General features: G+C 42.0%; 2 protein-coding genes and 1 pseudogene across 2 annotated transcripts in view; 2 read left to right on the top strand and 1 right to left on the bottom strand.

Annotated features, from left to right (window-relative positions):
• Positions 1-14,100, bottom strand: part of RAB5A (RAB5A, member RAS oncogene family) — a 38,310-nt gene extending 24,210 nt beyond the window's left edge. Inside the window, exons 1-2 of the mRNA XM_016940563.4 lie at positions 13,601-14,100; positions 10,063-10,318 (exon numbers count right to left, since the gene is read on the bottom strand). Coding sequence (XP_016796052.1) covers positions 10,063-10,225 — 163 coding nt within the window. The 5' untranslated portion in view covers positions 10,226-10,318; positions 13,601-14,100. The remainder of the gene's footprint in view (positions 1-10,062; positions 10,319-13,600) is intronic.
• Positions 14,101-14,133: 33 nt separating this feature from the next.
• EFHB (EF-hand domain family member B) overlaps positions 14,134-25,292 on the top strand; it is a 67,435-nt gene continuing 56,276 nt past the window's right edge. Inside the window, exons 1-2 of the mRNA XM_054680429.2 lie at positions 14,134-14,197; positions 24,760-24,953. Coding sequence (XP_054536404.1) covers positions 24,791-24,953 — 163 coding nt within the window. The 5' untranslated portion in view covers positions 14,134-14,197; positions 24,760-24,790. The remainder of the gene's footprint in view (positions 14,198-24,759; positions 24,954-25,292) is intronic.
• LOC100613655 (heat shock cognate 71 kDa protein-like) lies at positions 17,729-20,927 on the top strand (annotated as a pseudogene).

The raw sequence follows: 25,292 nt of genomic DNA, 5'->3' as shown, positions 1-25,292 counted from the left end.
GTCACGTTTTATGCATAAAGAACAGTTTTTTGACTGAGAAAAGCTGAAGGTGTCTGATAATTATGCAGTGACTAGTCATGTATCAAGATTACCCACTTCTTCTTTGGGGCCCAAAGAATATCCAACAACTACTAACTGCGAACACTTAAGGCTTAAAAAACCATGAATAACTAACCGGTTCTTCATCCTGCTTCTACCTTTCCTCAAACGGAGGATGAATGCTGTTTAGCAACACTTACTTCAGATATTCTGATTTGTAGAGCATTCTTATTTTCAAAGTCCAACATATGACTTCAGTAACACTTAACTTTCATCTTGAGGAATTTAGCAACTAGGTAACTAAAGTTTACATATACATCAAGGTAGCCAATGAATTAAAAGACAAAAAATGATGCCTGAAAAAGTGGCTTACGCCTGTATTCCCAGCACTTTGGGAGGCTAAGGCAGGTTGATTGCTTGAGCTCAAGAGTTCGCGACCAGCCTGGGAAACATGGAGAATAGCCATCTCTACCAAAAATACAAAATTAGCCGGGGGCAGGGGCACACATGCCTGTGGTCTCAGCTACTCAGGAGGCTGAGGTGGGAAGATGGCTGGAGCCCAGAAGTTGAGGCTGCAGTGAGCCATGATCATGCCACTGCACTCCAGTCTGGCACAGAGCGAGACCCCATCTCAAAAACAAAAACCTTTAGAAGTACTCTTATTGCTTTTCTTACTCTCACACATCTTTATTCTCCTTCACAAAGAGGTTTGCTGAAAAGGCTTTTGATGTAACTCCAAATGATACTATCCTATCATAAATTTACTCAGCATACTTCATAAACAAGATTATGTATATGCAATGTCAGGTTATTATGGTATATGACCTAAAAAAGGGAGAAAGAAACAGTTTGCCAAAATTTCCCATGTTTCTATCAAGTAAGAATTCTTATTCTATTCTAAAAGCAAAATTTTAAAACACTTCCCATCCCACAGCCTCCACCAATTATTATTCAAAACCAAGTGTCTTTCATGTGCCTCTGAGTGTGTCTCCAAAAAGATCAATTATCTGGAAACCTGATATATTCAGAACACAGCCTAGCGCGGTGGCTCATGCCTGTATCTCAGCACTTTGGGAGGCCAAGGCAGGAGATCACTTGAGGTCAGGAGTTTTAAGACCTGCTTGGGCAACATAGCAAGACCTCGCCTCTACAAAAATTTCAAAATTAGCCAGGCATGGTGGTGCACACCTGTAGTCCCAGCTACTTGGGAGGCTAAGGTGAGACGACTGCTTGACCCAAGAGGCTGAGGCTGCAGTGAGCCATGATCACATCATTGCACTTCACCCTGGGCAACAGAGCCAGACCCTGCCTCAAAAAAAAAAAAAAAAAAAAAAAAAATCAGAACACAACCAGAAAGCTAGCAAAAGAAGAGTAAATGCAGCCAGAATAAATCTCACAAAGTCCATGCACTAAAGGTTATACAAATTTACAGATTTCCTCGGAATGTAACTGAGACCACTTTCTATGTTTATCTTCTTTTGGAGATTGACTTATATATACATATATATGTATATAAATTAGTACATAACAAGAAGATCAGTTGGAGATTTACGCTTAATTTTTAAAAAGTGGCATATCACTTTTAAAAACCTTTAATATATAGCACCAGATTACAATGTTCACTCAATCTGTCTCTCAAACTATATCAAGAAGTTGTCCCTGATTTCTAGTTTTAGAATGATCAGAGATGATTTCTGGTTTTATTTTGATTTGCTTTAGACAACCTAATATTTCCCATATATAACAAATAAAAGCAGTAAATTAGTGAATCAGTAGCAGTTCACTAAGAGATATTTGGCAAAATCATTCTACCAAACAGCTTGAATACTTCCAAAGCACCAGAGGACATCAACACATTAAGCACGGCAAGGCAAAAACTGATGCTCATAATGATTCCAAATCTTGAAATACATTTTAAGAAAACAAAAGTTAAATTGTATTGACTGTATTGTTTAATGAGAGGAGTACACAGTTTATAAGAACATCTGCTCTACAAGAATCCTTTTTTCTTTTTTTGAGACAGAGTCTCGCTCTGTCACCCAGGTTGAAGTGCAGTGGTGCGATCTCAGCTCACTGCAACCTCCGCCTCCCAGGTTGAAGCAATTCTCATGTCTCAGTCTCCCCTACCTCAGCGCCCTGTCACCCAGGTTGAAGTGCAGTGGTGCGATCTCAGCTCACTGCAACCTCCGCCTCCCAGGTTGAAGCAATTCTCATGTCTCAGTCTCCCCTACCTCAGCGCCCTGTCACCCAGGTTGAAGTGCAGTGGTGTGATCTCAGCTCACTGCAACCTCCGCCTCCCAGGTTGAAGCAATTCTAATGCCTCAATAGCTGGGATTACAGGCACATGACACCACGCCCCACTAGTTTTTGTATTTTTAGTAGAGACAGTGTTTTGCCATGTTGGTCAGGCTGGTTTCGAACTCCTGACCTCAGGTGATATGCCTGCCTCGGCCTTCCAAAGTGTTGGGATTACAGGCGTGAGCCACCACACCTGGCCTACAAGAATCCTTACCTAGTTCAATACTCTCGTGTTACAAATGTGTAAACAGAGTTCACATAAATGCTTATGAAAGCATGTGAGGATTAGAACCATGCATACTGACTCCCAGCTCACGGGGATGTTTAAGTAGTCACATATGATAATATTTTAACCTAAGAAATTGGGGAATAATTAAGACTACCGAAAGATTTTTTTAGGTTGTGATATAAATTTGAAATATCAAATCTCTACCAACTTCTCTGGGTAACAACCTCTCAAATTCTGAATATGTACTTTTTAGGAGAAAATATGATGCACAAAGATATTATTATTTTGCTTGAAACCAAATGATTAACTTCCACAAATTTTAACTATCAATGTATCAGAAAGTAGAATGAATACTTCAAACACACATTTTTTCTCACGAATCAAAAACCACATGCTGGTGGTTAGGTCTCTAGGTCTTCTATCCTTTCTCAAAAGCACTTTTAACAATGTGCACATGCAAAAAGGTAAAAGCACATTAAATAAATGCACAGATTATAATTATACAAACAAGTCATTCTGAAGGCTAACAAGTGAAGGGCAATTGTAGAAAGCTTTCTACTACTGGAAAAACATGAGTTATTTGGATTTAAATTTTCTGGCTACCTTTTCTGTTTAGGAAGTAACTTTATTCCCCCCAGCTTTATTAAGGTATTGTTGAAAAATAAAAATCTTTATGTATTTACAATATATACTTGTGTATATTAACATGATGTTTTGATACATGTACACATTGTGAGGTGACTAAATCAAGGTAATTCAATATTGATCACCTCGCCTACTTACCTTTTTTTTTTTTTTGAGACAGAGTCTCACTCTGTTGCTCAGGCTGGAGTGCAGTGGTGCTATCTCAACTCACTGCAACCTCCGCGACAGAGTCTCACTCTGTTGCTCAGGCTGGAATGCAGTGGCGCTATCTGGGCTCACTGCAACCTCTGCCTCCCAGGTTCAAGCAATACTCATGCCTCAGCCTCCCGAGTAGCTGGAATTACAGGCATGCGTGACCACGCCCAGCTAATGTTTGCTTTTTTTTTTTTTTAGTAGGGATGGGGTTTGGCCATGTTGGCCAGGCTGGTCTCAAGCGATCTGACCACTTTGGCCTCCCAAACTGTTGGGATTACAGGCATGAGCCATGCGCCCGGCACTTACTATTTTTTAATGGTGAGGACATTTAAGAATTTAGCAGTTTTCAAGTACACATTATTAAATAGTTACTGGAAAAAACTTTAATATATGCACACATGTAGTACTTTAGCCCTGTAATTTCTCCCTCTGAGAAACTTCCACAAATAACACAGTTGGGCTGGGCACAGTGGCTTACACCTTTCATCCCAGCACCTTGGGAGGCCGAGGTGGGAGGACTGCTGTACCCCAGGAGTTTGAGACCAGCTTAGGCACCAACAGTGAGATCTGTCCCTACAAAAAAATAAAAAATTAGCCAAGTGTGGGGTGCATGCCTATAGTCAGTCCCAGCTACCTGGGAGGACCACTTGAGGCCACGTCAAGGCTGCAGTGAGCTTTGATGCCACCACTGTACACCAGCCTGGGCAACAGAGCAGGCTGTTTAAAAAAAAAAAAAAAAAAACAGGAAAAAAAACCACAAAATTTTTCAAATCTTCAAATTTTCTAAATCAAACGCTATGCACTAGGTTTAACAGCTACCATCTCAAGATAATACTGTGTCATGACCAAACAACAAAAATATCAACAATGACAAAACGATTCAGCCAAAAGTTAACAGTGGTGATGGTAACTGTAATAGCTATAATTTAATAAACCTTTTACTGTGCCAGGCATTGTGGTAAAAACTTCAATCTGGATACAGTCTCTCTTAACCACAATAGTTTATTCTTTAGAATGACTTGGCCATAAATTGTTAGGTAAAATAGTATGTTAATAATAACTTTGAAATAAGCCTTGTTTTTCTTCATTTTAACAGTAACTTTTAATCCTGTTACAGGTTGTTTTAGAATAAAAACAACCAGTTGGCCATGCTAACCAATTTAGATGGATGTTAAATATGTAAGTAGAAACAGCACTTCACTTAGAGTTAATAATTGCACTAAATTTCCTTTTTTTTGAGACGGAGTCTCGCCCTGTCGCCCAGGCTGGAGTGCAATGGCGCGATCTCGGCTCACTGCAACCTCCGCTTCCTGGGTTCAAATGTTTCTCCTGCCTCAGCCTCCGGAGTAGCTGGGGTTATAGGCACCCACCACCACGCCTAGCTAATTCTGGTATTTTTACCATGTTGGCCAGGCTGGTCTCGAACTCCTGACCTCGTGATCTGCCAGTGTGCTGGCACCCTCCCAAAGTGCTGGGATTACAGGCATGAGCCACCGCGCCCGGCCTACACTAAATTTCTTAATTAATTTTGTGTATTATCAGGCCTTGATCATTTGTGACAAGAAAGGAGAGCAGCAGTGGTACAGATGACTGAAAACTATGGGTACTCCCTAAGTAGAGAAAAAGCAGAATACTCTTGATTGGACAGAGGGATCATACTTTCCTAAAGATGTCTGGCAGGTGGCTAACAGGAAGGCATTCTCCTATAAAGAGATACAGATAACATGTAATGTGAGCAGTACATAATACATGTAATTCTCAAAGTAGGTTAGTTGCATGAACAATTTTTTTTTTTTTTAAGACGGAGTCTCGCTGAGACACCCAGGCTGAAGTGCAATGGCATGATCTCGGCTCATTGCAACAACCTCCTCCGCCTCCTGGGTTCAAGCGAATCTCCTGCCTCAGCCTCCCAAGTAGCTGGGACTACAGGCGCACGCCACCATGCCTGGCTAATTTTTGTATTTTTAGCAGAGACAGGGTTTCATCACATTGGCAAGCTGGTCTCGAACTCCTGACCTCGTGATCCGCCCGCCTCAGCCTCCCAAAGTGTTGGGATTACAGGTGTGAGCTACCACGCCCAGTCAACAATGTTTTTAAAAATCCAACAAACACCACACCTCAAAAAAACCCCCCAATTATTCCATGTATGGGTGAATCAATGTTAGTACCAATGTAAAATCAACTACTCAAACTTAGCATGCCATAAGAATCATCTGGAAAACTTATTAAAACCTAGATTGTTGGTCCCACCCAAATGTTTTGATTCAACACGGGATTCTGCATTTTAACAAGTTCCTAGTTAATGCAGCTGCTTCTGGAAGTGGGAATGCTCTTTGAGGACCACTGTTCTAAGCTAATGTACAAAAATCACAGAACCAGCAAGAGGAATGTTATTTTCATGTACAGTTCCATCATCTAAACTTTAGAGTTTATAACACATTTTTTGATTAGTGCATACAAAATTGTAACTGTGGTATGAAGCACTTTTCTCAGAAGAGAAAAAAAGGATTGTCTGCTTGCTATTTCACTGCATATTCTAACCACTGAGGATTAATTTGTTTATAAATATCACATAAATGTCTTCTTAAAAATAAGTATTTTTTGAGAGTATTTACTGAAGAGCTACCAAGCCTAGAGATGCAGTACCAAGTAAAGAAGGAAGACAACTCTCTGAGCCTACTGCTCCCTGCTAATCTCTGGGCTAACTTTAGACCAACAATAGAAACATAAATGTCATGCAAACTTTAAACCCATACAAACAAGCTAGAATTCTCTAAATTGCTAAATCTACGGCACGCAATTTCATCAGAAGTGCTATAGGGGTAGGATGCATGAAGTATGGTGAGGCAACAGGGATTCTTTGTTTTGTTTTGTTTTGTTTTTGAGACAGGGTTCTCACTGTCACCCAGGCTGGAGTGTGGTGGTGCAGTCCCGGCTCACTGTAACCTCCGCCTCTTGAGTTCAAGCAATTCTCCCATTTCAGCCTTCTCAGTAGCTGGGACTACAGGTGTGTGCCACCATCCGGTTAATTTTCGTATTTTTTGTAAAGACGGGGTTTTGCTATGTTGGCCAGGCTGGTCTCAAACTCCTGGACTCAAGCGATCTGCCCACCTCAGCTTCCCAAAGTGCTGGGATTACAGATGCAAGCCACCGTGCACAGCGCAACAGGAATTCGTAAATCAAGTTATTGTATTTAGGAAGAACCACACAAATTACAGAAGAAATCTTGATATTCTTAATGAATCCAGAATCCACAAATCAAGAGTGTAACATATGATATCCACCTTCGAACACAATCAAATAGAGATTAAAATTTTGAGTGCTTCAGAACAATAACTCATGTTAGGAGATATAAACAGTAAAGTGAAAAATTAAACAGTTGAGGCCAGGCGTGGAGGTTCACGCCTATAATTCCAGCAATTTGGGAGGCCGAGGCAGGTGGATCACTTGAGGTCAGGAGTCTGAGACCAGCCTGGCCAAGATGGCAAAACCCCGTCTCTACTAAAAATACAAAAGTTCACTGGGATTGGTGGTGTGGGCCTGTAATCCCAGCTACTCAGGAGGCTGAGGCAGGAGAATTGCCTGAACCTGGGAAGTAGAGGTTGCAGTCAACCTAGATCACACCACTGCACTCCAACCTGGGCCACGTAGTGAAATTCCGTCTCAAAAAAAATAAACTAACAGTTGAAATGCAAAAGAGTTGGTTGGCTTCATTTTTCAGGTAACTTCTACCACATGACAGTCAAAACAAAAATACGTATTACCTACAAGTTATGGCCTTTTCAGGTTGATCATGAAATAGCTCAAACCTTAAAATTCTTAAATGCTTTACATCTACTCTAGTTCCTAAAGGTGAAGAGCTATGAGTACAGAGCATAAAAGAATAGTGTCCACAGCTATAATCATAATGGTACTGTCATACCTCCTGAATAGTATTCACATGGGGTCAGCACAGTGAAAAAGTATATCCAATAAAGATTAACAGAAAGTTGGGCCAGGGGCAGTGGCTCATGCCTGTAATCCCAGCACTTGGAGAGCCCGAGGTAGGCAGATCACTTGAGGCCAGGAGTTCAAGACCAACCCAACCGACATGGTGAAACCCCATCTCTACTAAAAATACAAAAATTAGCCAGGAGTGGTGGCTTGTGCCTGTAGTCCCAGCTACTTGGGGGGCTGAGGCATGAGAATTGCTTGATCCTGGGAAGCGGAGGTTGCAGTGAGCCAGGGCTACACCACTGCACTCCAGCCTGGGCGACAGAGACCTTGTCTCCAAAAAAAAAAAAAAAAAAAAAAAAAAAAAGGATTAATAGAAATTTGGATGCAAATTCCTTTTTGTTTTTAAACAGGAAGCTCTACACATAGAAATGAAAATCTTTATGAAAAATTCATTAATGAAATCTAGACAATCTAACTGGTGTTACATGGAGATTATATAGAGATACACACATATCAGAGATATATTTATGATACACAGGATATGGGGTTACATTTTTCTTTTAAACATCCTTCTTGAGCTATCATTAGGAAAAAATAAACTTAGAAGTGCATTATGCAAAACAAGATAAAAATTCTAATCTTAAGCTCTTGCAAAGCTCCCCAGGAATTAAGTCCTATACTACTGTACTTCAGAGTTTTTATTGTTTTAATAAAATAATAAAGAGAGGGGAGAAGAGTAGCATATAGTAAGTCCCAAACCTAAGTGGCCCAGGTTATTTAACCCAGAATGCATATATACTTTGGGAAATGCTTCCATTAACAGTCAAATAAGTGGGTGGACATGATCTAGCAGTCTTTAAACTTTTCCTACTAGATGGGACAGTTAGCTTTGACCAAATCACTTCTGGAGGAAGCAAAACCTTCTTGAGAAGTAGTATTTCATTATTAAACTGGATATAATGTATTAACAATAACAACAACAACAACAAAATCACATGTGGATGTACTTTCAGGGAAAAAAAAAATCACAAAGATGTCTAATATATTGTGTATTAACATTTTTTAAAATGCCAAGACTTCTGACTCAAAATAAAAGCTCCATGATGCTTTCTGATGCTCAGCCATTAGAAAAAAACATAAAACATTCTAATATAACATTTTAACAAGATATACAAAGGCCAGAAGGTAGTAGACTTCTGTTAACTTATCTTACTAGAATGGGTCTAAGATTATGAATAACATTCTCAAGTATGTTTGCAGAAGAGCATTCACTAAATGCACAGTATAAAGTTTTGCTTCTGAAAGACAGATTCCAAGAAGTTGCCACATGCCAGTTGGTATCTACCTGTCTTATTTCCAAAGTTTGACTTTAATTTTACAGGATGGGGTTAAAATATATACACGAATACCTTAGAAAACAGCATTGCTTAATTATATATCACTTGCAAAATATTGTGAAACTCAAACCGTGTGGCTCTTGCCACACATCATCTAATTGAAAAGCATCATTTCACAGATGAAACAGAGGCCCAAAAGAGGCTATCTTGTCCCACTGCTATATAATTATAGGTTTCTTTGATTAAAGTCAATTTTTTTAAGAGATGGGTTCTCATTATGTTGCCCAGGCTAGACTTGAACTCCCAAGCTAAAATAATCCTGCCTCAGCCTCCAAATACCTGGGACTACAGGAATGCACCACCATGCCCAGCTAAAATTCAATTTTCCCATTTCACGTCCTCTCTTGACGATACTGTACTGTTTGTTGTCTCCTTTTCACCCTGCATCTTACCTTCCCCTCATCTCTGTCCCACCATAACCACCCTTGTCAGTGCCTACTCTTTCCCTTCTTCTTTCATCTTTTTCTTCAGGTTCCATTTTCCTGTTATGTCCCTTTCCATTAATCACTTTGTCTCTTCCCTCAGCTTAGGAGCATTCTTACATGTGCATCTCAGCAGGGAGCACCCGTAATCACAGCTACCTGGGAGGCTGAGGCTGGAGGCTCACTTGAGGCCAGGAGTTCAAGACCAACCTGGAAACACAGCGAGACTCTGACTCTTAAAAAAAAAAAAAAAAAAAAAAACTTGCCTGGCATGGTGGCATGCACCCTTAGGTCCAACTACCTGGTGGGAGGCTAAGGCAAGAAGATCATTTGAGCCTAGAGTTTCAGGCTGCAGTCTGCAGTGAGCTATGATCCGGACACTGCACTCCAGCCTAGGCGACAGCAAGATCCCATCTCTTAAATACCAAAAAAAAGTACATCTAGCAGTATTTAATTACATTTAATTTTATAAATAAGTATAATTATTTACAAATACTTCAGTTATATAGATCAGAATTTAAGGTTACCTTTTTTACTATTCATTTTAAACCAATATAATTGAGCACAAACATGTACTGTATTAATTTGAAGAAGCTTCTAGTTGTTAGCTAGAAATAGGTATCAGGTCAAATGTTATTACTTGAGACACTGATTCTACTCATGTTTTTTATCTGTATTTTAGCTACAATATAACCACAAGGGTTTAACCAAACAATCAAATATAAAAACACATCATTTTAACAAAGATAAAGGCAAGTTTTAAAGCTAAGGTAAGCTGAACAGCTCTTTTCTTCACTCTATGACTTATTTAGCTATTCATAATCACACAATTGGAACATCAAAATATTTTCTGTCAATGTATAATTCGATTAAATGAAGCAGGGAAAAAAGAAAATCTCACCCCCAATGGTACTCTCTTGAAATTCATGAAATTGGCCTTTCACAAAACGAAGCACTAGGCTTGATTTGCCAACAGCGGACTCTCCCAGAAGTACTAGTTTGAACTGGCATATTTTATTTCCAGTATTTGGCCCGTTGGGTCTTGTTGCGCCTCGACTAGCCATGTCCAAATTTGAAATAAGTCCCTAATTTCAGACTCTTCAATGAACTTCCAGAATTCAAGGGGCCAATATTCTTCTTTCTGGAGGTAAAGAAACCTGTAAAGAAACAATTATGAATTAAATATACAAATCAGTAAAGCAAATTTACTATTAATCACTTTAAATTTTGCCTATAGCATGATTATCTTAAACTCTACTAGACCTTCAATGCCCTTTAGATTATGTCACTATCTTTTAAAGGAAATTCAAAGGTATAGGATGTGAGTCCAAAATTACTTTTTTTTTTTAAAGGCTAACCTCAAAGCTTCAACTTTGTGCCAGGCAGTGCTTTAAGTACTTAACTTCTCAACAATCCTATAAAATGAGATACTATTACAATCCTTATAAATGAGGAAACAAGCACAGAGATGTTAAGAAGCTTAATTGAGGTCACACAGTTATTGTCACAGAAGTGACACAGCCGAGTTTCAAACCCAGGCAACCTGAGAGATGACTCGAGTTCAAGTTCTGTAGCCAGGCTACTTGGATTAACATTGTTTTGAGAAAAATTATGTTATTAATAAATGGGAAACTTTTAGAACAGATCCTAAAATTTAGTATTATTTGAAGTTTTCTGTTAAACGATGCATTTTTCATTTAATTAATGGTAATTTTGGACAACAAATATTTTCAGTCTCCCAGGTTTGTGTGCCTAACGGCAGACTTAAAACTGTTTCCTCATCTGCTCAAGCATACCACACACAGAAATGCTAACAGTTGTTCTCCATGTGGTGATTATTACTGACTTATTTACTTACACTAATTGTAACTTTTTTGTAGTCTTTAGACGAACAATATACATGCCATTTTTAAAAAAAATTTTTTTGAGAAAGGGTTTTGCTCTCTCACCCAGGCTGGAGTGCAGTGGCGTGGTTACAGCTCACTGCAACCTAGACCTCCTGGGCTCAAGCAATCCTCCTGCCTCAACCTCCTGAGTAGCTGGGACAACAAGCGCTCAGAACCATGCCAGGCCAATTTTTTGGTAGAGACACTTAACTGCTATGTTGCCCAGGATATCTTGAACTCTCGGGCTCAAGCAATCCTCCTGCCTCAGCCTCGCAAAGTGCTGGGATTACAGGTGTGAGCCACCACGCCCAGCCTGCAGGCCATTATTTTTTATTTAAACAACACATTAAAGAAATCTAGCCTGAATGGCGACTTCTATGCTAATTTTTAATCTCTAAGGAATTAGTGAATATTTGAAGAACCTTTTTCAATCCACTCACAAACCAATCTTAACAGTTTCCTTCTATCTTTAATCAAAATCCGAATACATGCTAATATATTAAACCTGATGATTCCCTCTCTAAAAACCCTGCTATATTTCATTTAGCTACCTCATATAAGAAATACGTCTTTCACACTGGACAGAGTGGCTTATACCGGTAAATCCCAACACTTTGGGGGTGAGGCAGGAGGACTTTGAGACCAGCCTGGGCAACACAGTGAGACCCTGTCTCTATATTAAAAACAAAAGAAAGAAATATGCCTTTCCCATAAAATGAGCTTATAATACGCTCTTCATAATGAATTCCCTAACATGTCCACGAGATCTTAGTTCTTAAGGCAATGAAACTACCTCCTTGCCTTAACTAAACACCAGCTTTTTAGAGTCCTTATCTTTTACCATTACATACTGAAATATCTGCAGATTAATTGACGTAATATCTGAGTTGCTTCCAAATAACAAGGTATAAATAAAAATGCCCCCTCCCCCACAAACATACCAGATTTGGGGGTGTAATCCTGGCTATACCAATTTCCGTCTGGGCAAACTCTTTAATTTCCAAGTTTCTATTCCCATAATATCTAACTTGCATAGCTGATGTGACAAATAAAACAATACATGTAAACAATCTCTAATATACATAGTAGGGATTGAAATTGCCAATAATGTGCTCCTTTGATAAGAAAATGATAAAATATCAATAGATCATATATACTGAAAACGCACCAATACATCTTCAGATATTACACACAATCAATTAAAACATTTTCCATTTGTCTTTTTATTTGAGAAAGCAAGAAATTACTTATCAAGGACAATATGCTCCAAATTTCTACAGCACTTCCAAAATTTCAGGGAAAATATCAGACTCCCATTAAAAAAAAAAAATCAAGATTCTGATTTCACTTTGACTTTTAAGGTTTAAAGCTACTTAATTGTGGCTACTCCCCCTAAGGATCTCAAACAGGAAATAACTAAAGTTAATGGTAAATATACACTTAGCATAACACTAAGGTTAAAAATTACGTGCATTCATTTGTATTCACTGCTTATTGAAACTTGTTTTGCAAAACAAGAATTTTGCATAATATACATTTGTAATCTTTTGAAAATAACTGTTATTCATTCTATAGTTAAAATCCTTCTAAGGGTTCTTTGATCAAAAAATTGACCTGGGCACTTATTTTGTGCCAGGCACTGTTCCATGTACTTTGTTTATACAAATGCTGAGTTATCACTTCCATTTTACTTTAGGAATAAAGTTTATGAGCAGTCTTGAGTATTCCCAGAGGTGTACAAGTGTTTTTTTCTTATTATGTGAAAGGCAACTGATTGAACGCTTTGATTCCATTTAAGCAAGACAAAAACCAAGTATGTGAACTACGACGTTCAGAACTTAACAAGTTTGAAAGTCTCAGAGGTAAGCAGCTTCCAGGGAAGATAACGCCAGAGCAAGTTCCATGGTCTCTACCCAGTGAAGGAGTTCAGCGGTCCTGTTATCTTGAATTTATTTAACGCTGTAGTTCACTACCTTCCAAACAGAAAACAAGTCTCTAGACAGCCTATTTTGACGAGCCTCCCACCCACCGACACTACTCATCTTTGGAAGTTGAAGGTAGGCGGAGCTCCCCACATTGACACCTGCAGTAGGCCCAGGTTCCTGCTTGTCTCGCACCTGAGTAGCTAATAGCCAACTACAGATCGCCTGGATAAGCAGCACTCGCCAGGTCCCTTGGCCTTTCCAACCTCCTCCCCCGAACCTGATTTGCTTTGACCGAGACCCCCAGGACTGCCAGGACAGGGACCAGGCGGAACCGCGGCCTCCAGTACACTTTCCACGGCGCCATCTTGAGAAGGGAAAGGGTGACACCCGTCGCTCCCTCAGTCAGGCCCCAAATCCCGGTCTCCAGAGCCCCTTGAGGATGAGTCACCAGGGCTGGCAGAACAAGACGCCGGGTTCGATAGTTCTCTGGTCCAGGGCACTGCTGCGCGTGAGGGAGAAGGGGTGGGGGGTCTCAGTACCGGCAGGGCCGCGGACAGGCTGGGGACCGCGGATAACCTGGGGTCCAGGCCCCCGCTGCGCAGGGGGAGGGGCGGTTCGGTTCGGTTACCTGAGACCGCAGCAAGCGGAGCTGCGGGGCCGAAGCTTCCTGGCAGCAAGGCCCAGGCGTGGCCCGTAGGATGAGAGTGTATCTATGGCGGTGGTGGTGGCGGCGGCGGCGTCGCCTGCTCTTCGCGCCGCTCCCCTCACACTGGACTGTGCGGGGCTCGTGCCGTGGTGCCGCCCCTGTCGGGCTCCGTCTCCGCCTCTCGCCGCTCCGCCTTCCTCTTTCCTTTCTCCTCCTCCGCCGCCGCCGCCGGCGCTGGAGTTCCGACTAATTCTTCCTCCTCCTCCTCCCTCTGCCTCCTCCCCTAAGGCCAGCCGCCGGCTCCTTCACGAACCAAAACACAAACACTCAAGTCCCACCGCCGGAGCCACTTCCGCTGCCCGGTGCCGGCCCCGCCGCCACGTCGCTGCACGCAGCGAACTGCGCCACTTCGTCACTTCCCATCATCGCCAGTCCGCCCGCTCCTTCCGCTTCCCCGCCCCTTCCCGAATCCCTCCCCGCCTAAGTTTGTTCGCGGGGCGGGGCGAGGCAGGATATCACGTGACCCTGCGAGTGGCTCAGATCCGAACTGGCCGCCTTTCTCCCCTTCCCCCACCCCAGGTACGCGCGGCCATGCCCTCTCCAGCGCCATTGTTATTTCGGCTGGGGGTCTCTGGGCTCCCGGCGGCCGGGGTCGGGGGAAATTCCTTTACTATTCTTTGGGGGAAGATCAAAATAACTTGTGTTTTTTTGTTTTTTGTGCCCAGCCCTTGTGGGAGCGGCGAGGTTCCCTCACCCCAATCCTGGCATCTCGGCTAAGGGGCTTTATTAGAGGGAACTTGTCTAGCACGAGAGAACCTCCTCCCACAAAATGGCCCTGGGGTTGGGTAGGTCGGTAAAGGCTGCTAAATCGCATTTACCCCAAGGAGGAAGAAAGGACTCTCCCTATCCCAAAAGCCGCCTTTAGGCGCCTGACAATAATAAGTCGCTTCTGTTAAGAGTTTACGTGGTTTTGGTAGGGGGCGGGGAAGGCCAAATCCTAAAATAGTGTCTACCTTTTATTCAGAATTTCCCTTCGCTCTTTACTGTACTAAACGCTTTACAGGAATTATCCCATCGAATTCTTACACTCGTCTTTCATTCTGAAACTAACTTGTTAATCGTCTGTTCCCTACATTCGAATTTTAGCTCCCCTTGGTGGTCCTCACCGCTGTAAATCTATGTCTAGCCCAGTGCCTGGCAGCCAAGTCTTCAGTTGTAGTTGTAGATGTTTTATAGGTAAAGAATTTGAGACACAAGTGATTGAGTAACTTGTCCGAGATCACGGCTGTGTGGTGCAGAAGCTGGATTCTGATCTGCGGCGGGTTGGCTCCAGAACGTGAGTTGTTGAACACAATTCTGGTGAAAGACAACCCAAGACGTTCGTTACCCTCCAGGGGGGACCTACTGAAGATGTGCTGCTTTAGTTGAATCCCACACCACAGTCAGTCTCTGGCGAGGCTTCAGCCACCACCCCCTCCCCAGCCTCCGCCAAAAAAATTGATAATTTGGTGGAAGAATATTAAATTGATTTTCCTTCAGAATAAAGGCTACTTTTCAGTTTGCAGTTTACAATGTATAGCTCTGTTGTAAGGGCGAGAATATTGTCTTTGAAGTGTACCGGGTTAAGGTATCTTATGGGCGTACAGTCGGCGGCATTGTGCAATTAAGATGATTTGAACTTTGAACAGCCCGTCTTTCAGATCAACTACCTAGTTGCCAGAAGAACGTAATGTGTCATACGTAAATGATACCTGTGGTATTTTATTCTCAAGGAGTTGTTCAATATGGACTATTAATCATGGTAATAGCTCTGGGACAATCCCAGGAGGAGTCAGGAAATAGGATATGTGACATCAGTTTTGTCATGTCAACAGTATGCCCAAAACCAAACCTATTCCACTCCAAACCTGCTTCTGCTTAGAGACTGGCATTAACATCCTCCCAGTCACCCAGACTTGGAACTGCAGAATCAGCTTCACCTCTTTCTTCTCCTCACAAACCATTGTCCATTCTATCAACAAATTATCTAATCCCCAAATTTGAAGTCTAATCCCAACTCCTGGTCCATGGTAGTGTTTATATAAACTGAAATTAATGCATACTGCTGCTCTTTCTGTCCATTCTTTATACTTTAGCCACTCTACTAAAAAATGTTCAATGCTATGTCATTACTTGACAGTCTAAAGTTCTTTAACTCTAGTCCCAACCCAAGTTTCTTTCATTCTATTTCTATAGAATTCCTCTCCCCATACTCTTTATTTGTTCCCTGATCAGACGTATCTAGTCTGTGTTCCCTGAATATTGCCTGTGTGTTGCCATCTTGATATCTGATCACTTTATTTTCTCCACCTGGAACACTATCATTGCCCATAACTGCTGGCTCCATCTTAGCCAGGACACCAGTTCCTTTGGACCGCATCTGCAGATACTTCTACTGGATTCAGTTATTATTTTTTCTGTAATTTCACAATACTTTGCCTTACTCTGTATAATGGCTGTCTTAAAATCTGCCTTATTTTAATAGCTAATGAGCACCTGGACTTTTCTCCTTAGCCTTTCATTGAATTATAACGTTTTTAAGGGCTGCGACCATCAGTTATTCATCATTTCAGTTCTTCACAGAAGACCCTTGACTGCTATAATAGGGACCCCCAAAGTATTGGTGAACTTAATTACATTTAGAATCACAAACATTAAGAAGACCTCACAACGAAAACATTTGATGCTGAAATTTATAAATTGCAAAAAACTCCCTATTTCATCGTTCCAGTGTGTTGCTTCTTCACTCGTTCCTGTTTAGTGATTTTGTCTTCACCTCCTTCATGAATACTTTTCACAGTATTTTACAGTTTAGTCATAATGTTTGCCTGGAAGAGTGCTGCCCTGGTGGCTGGCATTTCTAAAGATCCGGTAGTAGTTTTAGAGAAATTGAAATGCCACAGTAAAGCTCTGTTGTTTTATTGCCACTTGCAATATGCCTATGTTTTCTTTTTCATAGCCCCAGATAACTGAGGAGGACTGATAATTGTATATATTTTAGTGTCAAATGTGGAGTCCTACCAGTTGATAGAACTTGTTAAGGAAGGTACAAAATGGATAAATAATCATGAAGACTTAAACACTGTCTTTGATGCTTATACTGCCCTCAAATCTCTAAATACTCAATAACAAATTCCCAGTGGCGGGTCTCTCTCTACCATTCACAGGATCCCATAACCTTTTCATTCTCTTCCAGGAAATCTGTCCTCCCTTGTGTAGCTAAAGAATGAATCTTTGCATAGATGATAATGAATGGTTACATTTACTTTTAATTGGAACTGTCTGGAGACAATTCAAAATTTTTCCTGGAGACAAACCAACGGTAACTCTAACATTGGCGTAGTAGCAAGTCAGTGAATAAAAGGCTGTGAAAACTTAAGCTAGTCATGTTTCAAAAGCTTGTGTCTTTGGAGGGCATCATTCAGGCTTCAGCTCAAATGTCATCTACCTAAGGGACTTCTAAGCCCACTAATTCTAAAGTGCTTTGTTACATATCGAAGTAGTCTGTTGTCTTCATAACAGCACTGTTTGATATGATATTATGCATTGTCTTCATAACACTTAGCACCATTTGATATGATATTACGCATCATTCCACTTAATGGTTATCTATCCCTACTAGAATATAAGCTCCATGAGATAGGGGTTGGGTTATACAGTCAGTCCCTCTGCTGGTGATTGGTTCTTGGACACTCCCTTCTTCCCCCACCATGTGGGTACCAAAATTTGCAGATGCTCTAGTCTCATGTAAAATGGTGTAGTATTTGCATGTAGGCTATTCTGTATGCTTTAAATCATCTTCAGATTACTTACAATAAGTAATACAATGTAAATGATATGTAAATCGTTGTATTTTTAAAATTTGTATTATTTTGTGTTTTTTTCATTTTTTAACTCAAATATTTTCTATGGAATACAGAGGGCTAACTGTATTCCCAACACCGACACAAAATAGGGAGGGACTCAATACCTGTTTGTAGAATGAATGAATGAATTGAATGAGCCCTTACCTGGATTTACATACTGCAAAGTCATTTGAAGAATTTATGGGGATTTATTGAATGCTGTGGCCACTTTTGGGGTTCCTATGTCTTTCTCTACAATCCAATCCGGCCTACATGCAAACAACCCTGTTTAAGGGAGCTGCAGTTGGTATTCATCTTGGCACCATCTACTCTTGTGTGGGTGTTTTCCAGCATGTAAAAATAGAGGTAATTGCCAATGATCAGGGAAATTGAATCACTCCAAGCTATGTCACCTTTACTGATACCGAACAATTGCTCAGTGATGCCACAAAGAATCAAGTTGCAATGAACCCCATGAACACAGTTTTTGATGCCAAATCTGATTGCTGATTGGACACAGACTTGATTATGCTGTTGTCCAGTCTGATATGAAGCATTGGCCCTTCGTAGTAGTGAATAATGTTGGCAGGCCCAAGGTCCAAGTAGAATACAAGGGAGAGATAAAAAAAACTTCTGTCCAGAAAGGTGTCCTCTAGGGCCATGGACTGGTACTGGACTGTGGCCTGTTAGGAACTGGCTGCCCAGCAGGAGGTGAGTGGCAGCAAGTCAGTGAAGCTTCATCTGTATTTACAGCTGCTCCCCATCATTCGCATTACCACATGAGCTCCCCCTCCTGTCAGATCAGTGGCAGCATTAGATTCTCATAGGAGTGTGAACTCTATTGTGAATTGCACACACAAGGGATCTAGCACTTCTTATGACAATCTAATGCCTGATGATCTGTCACTCTCTTCCATCACCTCCAGATGGGACCGTCTAGTGGCAGGAAAACAAGTTCAGGGCTCCTACTGATTGTACATTATGGTGAGTTATATAATTATTTCATTATATATTACAATGTAATAATAACATAAAGTGCACAATAAATGTAATGTGCTTGAATTGTCCTAAAACTATCTTCCCCCCATCCTACCCCCTGCAACTTGGTCTGTGGAAAAATTGTCTTCCATGAAACTGGTCCCTGGTGCCAAAAAGGTTGGGGACAGCTGCTCTGTTATTCTGACAAAGATGAAGGAAATGGCAGAAGCCTACCTTGGAAAGAGTGTTACCAATGCTGTGGTCACAATATCAGCTTGGTTTAATGATTCTCAGCATCAAAGCTACCAAAGATGCTGGAACTATTGCTTATCTCAACGTACTGAGAATTATCAATGAGCTAACTGCTGCTTCTATTGCTTATGCCTTAGGCGAAAGGTTGGAGCTCAATGAAATGTGCTGATCTTTGACCTTAGAAGTGGTACTTTTAAATTTTTATTTATTTATTTTTTTTGAGATGGATTCTCGCTCTGTCACCCAGGCTGGAGTGGTGCGATCTCGGCTCACTGCAATCTCTGCCTCCCAGGTTCAAGTGATTCTCCTGCCTCAGCCTCCTGAGTAGTTGGGATTACAGGTGCCCACCACCATGCCTGGGTAATTTTTTTTGTATTTTTAGTAGAGACGTGGTTTCACCATGTTGGCCAGGCTGGTCTTGAACACCTGACTTCAGGTGATCTGCCCCCCTCAGCCTCCCAAAGTGCTGGGATTACAGGTGTGAGCCACCGTTCCTGGCCTTTTTTTTTTTTTTTTTGATGGAGTCTCACTCTTGTTGCCCATGCTGGAGTGCAGTGGCGCAATCTTGGCTCACTGCAACCTCTGCCTCCCGGGTTCAAGCGATTCTTGTGCCTCAGCCTCCCGAGTAGCTGGGATTACAGGCATGCACCACCATGCCCAGCTAATTTTCGTATTTTTAGTAGAGACGGGCTTTTGCCATGTTGGCCAGGCTGATCTTGAACTCTTGACCTCAGGTGATCCGCCTGCCTCAGCCTCCCAAAGTGCTAGGATTACAGGCGTGAGCCATTGCGCTTGACCTGGAAGTGGCACTTTTAATGTGTCAGTCCTCACTGTTGAGGATGGAATCTTTGAGGTGAAATCTACAGCAGGAGACACCCACTTAGGTGGAAAAGACTGACAACCAAGTGGTCCACCATTTTATTGCCGAGTTCAAGTACAAGCATACAAGGGACATCAGTGAGAATAAGAGAGCTGTCTGACATCCCCATACTGCTTGTGAACATGCTAAGTATACTCTTTCTTGAGCAGCCAGGCTAGTATTGAGATCCATTTTCTCTATGAATGAATCAATGTCTATACCTCTTACACATGCCCTATTTGAAGAACTGAATGCTGACCTGTTCTGTGACACCTGGACCCCGTAGAGAAAGCCCTTCAAGACACCAAACTAGACAAGTCACAGATTCATGATATTTTCCTGGATGGTGGTTCTACTTTTATCCCCAGGATTCAGAAGCTTCTCCAAGGCTTTTTCCATGGAAAAGAACTGAATAAGAGCATCAGCCCTAATGAAGCTGTTGCTTATGGTGCAGCTGTCCAAGCAGCCATTCTGTCTGGCAACAAATCTGAAAATGCTCAAGATTTGTTGCTCTTGTATGTCATTCTTCCTTCCCATGGTATTGAAACCGATGGTGTAGTCATGACTACATTAAGCATAATACTACCATTCCTTCCAAGCAGACAGACCTTCACTACCTACCCTGACAAGCAGCCTGATGTGCTTATTCAGGTTTATGAAGGTGAGCATGTCATGACCAAGGATAGCAACCTGCTTGGCAAGTTTCAACTCACAGGCATACCTTTGGCACTCCAAGGCGTTCCTCACATTGAAGTCACATTTGATATTGATGCCAATGGCATCTTCAGTGTCTCTGCTGTGCACAAGAGTACAGGAAAAAGAACAAGATTACTGTCACTAATGACAAGGGCCATTTTAGCAAGAAAGACATTAAATGTGTGGTCCAGGAGGCTGAGCAGTACAAAGCTGAAGAGAAGCAGAGACAGGTGTCATCCAAGAATTCCCTTGAATCCTATGAATTCAACATGGAAGCAACTGTTGAAGATGAGAAACTTCAAGGCAAGATTCACAATGAAGACAAACAGAAGATTCTTGTCAGCCGTAATGAAATTATTAACTGGATAGATAAGAATCAGGCTGTTGAGAAGGAAGAATTTGAACATCAGCAGAAAGAGCTGGAGAGAGTCTGCAATCCCATCATTACAAAGCTCTAGCAGAGTGCAGGAGGAATGCCTAGGGGATTCACTGTTGGTGGATCTCCTCCCTCTAGTGGTGCTTTCTCAGGGCCCAACACTGAATAAGCCAGCCCAAGTACAGATGTAGCATTGTTCCACACACTTAAAACACTGAAGGACCCAAATATGTAGCAAATTCTGTGGCAGTTTTTTTTCTTTTTTGATCAGTCAATGTATTTTAATTTTTCCCAGTCAAAATTTGCCTAAAAAGGCCTGTAATCTCATAAAAAAAGAAGTACATAGAAAGTAAGCCTTTAAAGGAATTGGAGAGATCATTCCAAACTGGGGCAGGAAATTGAGTTGTCTTCATGAGGAAGATGGTGTTTGAGAGACGTCGGAAGATGGCTGAGTCAATAGGGGCAGTGGGCCTTAAACTCCTGTAGAGGAAATACAATCAAATCTATAACACAAAGTTGTTGGAGGGTGCCAGAGTGTCATCCATGCCAGTTCAATATCAATTGTTCAGTTTTACAGTGGTTTATCAAAGCCTTTTTTAGATCAGACCCTGTGCATTCTATTAGAAGGCTTGCTCTTCAAGGAGCATCTAGTTTAGTACACAGACATGGAAACCCACATAGATCATAGTAGGATAAATACTGTGTTACAAGTAAGTTTGAGGTGCTATGGGAGCATGAAAGAGGGAGACCCATGGGCGGGTGCGGTGGTTCACGCCTGTAATCCCAGCACTCTGGGAGGCCGAGGCGGGCAGATCACGAGGTCAGGAGATAGAGACCATCCTGGCTAACACGGTGAAACCCCATCTCTACTAAAAATACAAAAAATTAGCCGGGTGTGGTGGCGGGCGCCTGTAGTCCCAGCTACTCTAGAGGCTGAGGCAGGAGAATGGCATGAACCTGGGAGGCGGAGCTTGCAGTGAGCCAAGATCGCGCCACTGCACTCTAGCCTGGGCGACAGAGTGAGACTCCATCCCCAAAAAAAAACAAAAAAAAAAAAAAAAAAAAAAAGAAGGAGACCCAACCCAGTTTGAGTGGCAAGACATGCTATGGGAAGAAGTAATCCCTGGGTTGAGTCTTGAAGAGCATTTACCAGGCAAGGAGGGCAGAGGATCAGTTGGAATAAAGCATTCCAAGCAAGGGGGACAACAGGGGCAAAAGCAGAAAGTCATAAAGTAGGCTGGGCATGTTGACTCATGCATGTAATCCTAGCACTTTGGGAGGCCAAGGCAGGTGGATCACCTGAGGTCAGGAGTTTGAGACCAGCCTGACCAACATGGTGAAACCCTGTCTCTACTGAAAGTACAAAAATTAGCTGGGCATGGTGGCGGATGCCTGTAGTCTCAGCTACAAGGGAGGCTGAGGCAGGAGAATCGCTTGAGCCCTGGAGACAGAGGTTGCAGTGAGCCAAGATTGTGCCACTGCACTGCAGCCTGGGTGACAGAGTGAGACTCCGTCTCAAAAACAAAACAAAAGCAAACCAGAAAGTCATAAAATAGCCCAGTGTGTGAGTGGAACTACACGCCCTGGGTTGAGCTGTAGTACAGGCTGCAGTAAGGTGGCAAGCGTCAGGGATAAAGCTGAAGAGGTTGGCAGAGACTGGATCACGGAGGTCCAATTTTTGCTTCTGAAGGTTCTCTCTGGCGATCCTTGGGGTGAGGAGAGACTGCAGTGGGCTAACATGAAGGCCAGTGTAAAGGTGATTGCAAGATTCCAGTTAAGATGTAATGAGGTCTAAATCAAGTCTGTGACTGTGAAGATACCAGAGATGTTGACCCATATCTCTTATTTTTTTCCTAACATTTTATGATGAACATTTTCAAACATTCAGAAAATCAAAGTAATTGTACTGTGAACACCCATATATCTACCACCCAGATTCTACAATTAGCATTTTACTACACTTGGCTTTATCACATATGTCCAGCCATGTATCAACACTTTATGCATTTCAAAATTATGAGCATGTGTACACATTCCTTTAAACATTTCATCATGCATGCCATTTACTAGAGTTCAATATGTGAACCTTTTTAAAGTTCAAATATCCATAAAATGAAGTAAATGCAAGCGTCTTAAGAGTATAATTTCATGTTTTGACAAATGTATATACCTGTGTAACCCACATCCCTATTGAGATACGGAACATTACCGTAATCTCAGAAAGTTGCCACATGTCCTTTCCCAGTCAATCACAGCCCTTTCTCCTTTCAGAGTTGGCCTTGAGTTTGGAATGTGTGAAAATAGACATTCCAGGTGAAGGGAACCTAGGTGGCTCCCTCTCCCGCAAAGGCATGGAGGCAGGTAACTAGGGAAGAACACATAAATGTTAGTAAACAAGTTCGGATGGATGCCCTTCAGTCTTCCACCTCTCTCCCTACTAAGCCCCATTTTTTGGGTCAAAGCATAAAACATTGAAGTAGAGAGGAGTTGAGTCAAGGGACTGTCAGGCCCGCAGGAGCTAACAGTCTTCAGGGGAGGAGGAGACAGAAGCACTGACAGTCACAATTTAGTGTAACAAATGTTGAATGTTATCTTGTACCAGGGTCAGGGCTATAACCAAGGGAAGGGCAGAAAGTTAGGTAAAATACCACAAATATGCCACGAGCGTTTGTTGTATGTGTGTATGTCTGAGAGAGAGAAGTGATAAGTTGAGTGACTCAGACTCTTGGTACTGGGGGAGCTCAAAGGAAAAGAGAGAAGAGTATTTACCAGCCATGAAAAGTTTTCTGGAGGTAAAGTCTTAAGGGATGTTGACTGTTAAGTGTGGTAGACATAAAGATGTTTCAGTTACAGATAACAGAAAATGTGAGTCAAGCAGGGACATTGGCCCATGTGACTGGTAAGTCTAGAGTTATGTGAGTTTTAGGTACAGTTTGATCAGAGCTTTGGTCCTGATGATCTCAGTGCTGTCCTATTTTGTGTGTGTTAGCTTTGTCTTCAGAATACTTCTTCATGGTCACAATATGACTGTCTGTAGCAGTTTAAAAATTGAGCTGCTATAGTAAATTCTTGGGCATTCTCAATACTTGAGTATGGAACATGTGCATGTGGAAGGAAATAACATTGCACTTTATAAACACTGTATTGCAAATGGAAAATGCAATGTCTTAAGTAAAACTATTTAAATTTGGCACCATAAAAAAAGAACTAAGGAGAAGAATATTTATATTAACCTTCTAGAAAGTTGTAGAAAATAGTTTTTTGTGTTTTTATTGAGACAGTCTTATTCTGTTATCCAGGCTGGAGTGCAGTGGTGCGATCTCGGCTCACTGCAACCTCTGCCTCCCTGGTTCAAGTGATTCTCCTGCCTCAGCCTCCCGAGTAGCTGAGATTACAAGTGAGCATCACAATGCCCAGTTAATTTTTGTATTTTTAGTAGAGATGGAGTTTCGTCATGTTGGCCAGGCTGGTCTCGAACTCAAGTGATCCTCCTGCCTCAGCCTCCCTAGTATACCCTTCTCACTTTTTATTTATTTATTTATTTATTATTTTGAGATGGAGTTTCGCTCTTGTCACCCAGGCTGGAGTGCAATGGCGCAATCTTGGCTCACTGCAACCTCCACCTCCTGGGTTCAAGCGATTCTCCTGCCTCGGCCTCCCAAGTAGCTGGAATTACAAGTGCCGGCCACCATGTCCAGCTCATTTTTGTATTTTTAGTAGAAAGAGGGTTTCACCATGTTGGTCAGGCTGGTCTCAAACTCCTGACCTCAAATGATCCACCCGCCTAGGCCTCCCACAGTGCTGGGATTACAGGTATGAGCCACTGCGCCTGGCCTTATTTTTTATTTTTATTTTTTGAGACAGGATCTCACTCTATCACCCAGGCTAGAATGTAGTGGCATGATCATATCTCACTACAGCCTTGAATTCCTGGGCTCAAGTGATCCTCCCACCTCAGCCTCCTGAGTAGCTAGGACTACAGGCATGTACCACTACACCTGGCTGATTTTTGAAATTTTTTGTAGGGACAGGTCTCACTGTGTTACCCATGCATGTCTTGAACTCCTGGACTTTTTTTTTTTTTTTTTTTTTTCAGTCTGTCGCCCAGGCTGGCATGCAGTGGTGCAATGATGGCTCACTGCCGCATTGACCTCCTTGGCTCAAGTGATCCTCCCACTTCAGCCTCTCAGATAGCTGAGACTACAGATGTGAGCCACCACGCTGGGCTAATTGAATTCTTGGCGTTAAGCAATTCTTCTGCCTTGGCTTCCCGAAGTGTTGGGATTACAGGTGAGTGACTATGTCCAGACTCCTACACACTTTTAAAAAAACATTTTTGGATTTTAAGGGATTTTTGTAGAGTTCTGGAATCCTGTAAATTCTTTTCAAATTCTGTTTTGCTTTTTTTTTTTTTTTTTGAGATGGAGTCTCACTCTGTCACCAGGCTGGAGTGCAGTGGTGTGATCTCGGCTTACTGCAACCTCCGCCTCCCAGGTTCAAGCGATTCTTCTACCTCAGCCTCCCAAGTAGCTGGGACTACAGGCGCCTGCCATCAGGCCCAGCTAATTTTTGTATTTTAAGTAGAAACGGGGTTTCACCATGTTGGCCAGGATGGTCTCGAACTCCTGA

The sequence above is a fragment of the Pan troglodytes genome, chromosome 2 (genome assembly GCF_028858775.2).
Source record: "Pan troglodytes isolate AG18354 chromosome 2, NHGRI_mPanTro3-v2.0_pri, whole genome shotgun sequence".
Taxonomy (NCBI): domain Eukaryota; kingdom Metazoa; phylum Chordata; class Mammalia; order Primates; family Hominidae; genus Pan; species Pan troglodytes.
Note: the sequence above shows the minus strand (reverse complement) of the source record. Positions and strands in the feature narration are given on the sequence as shown.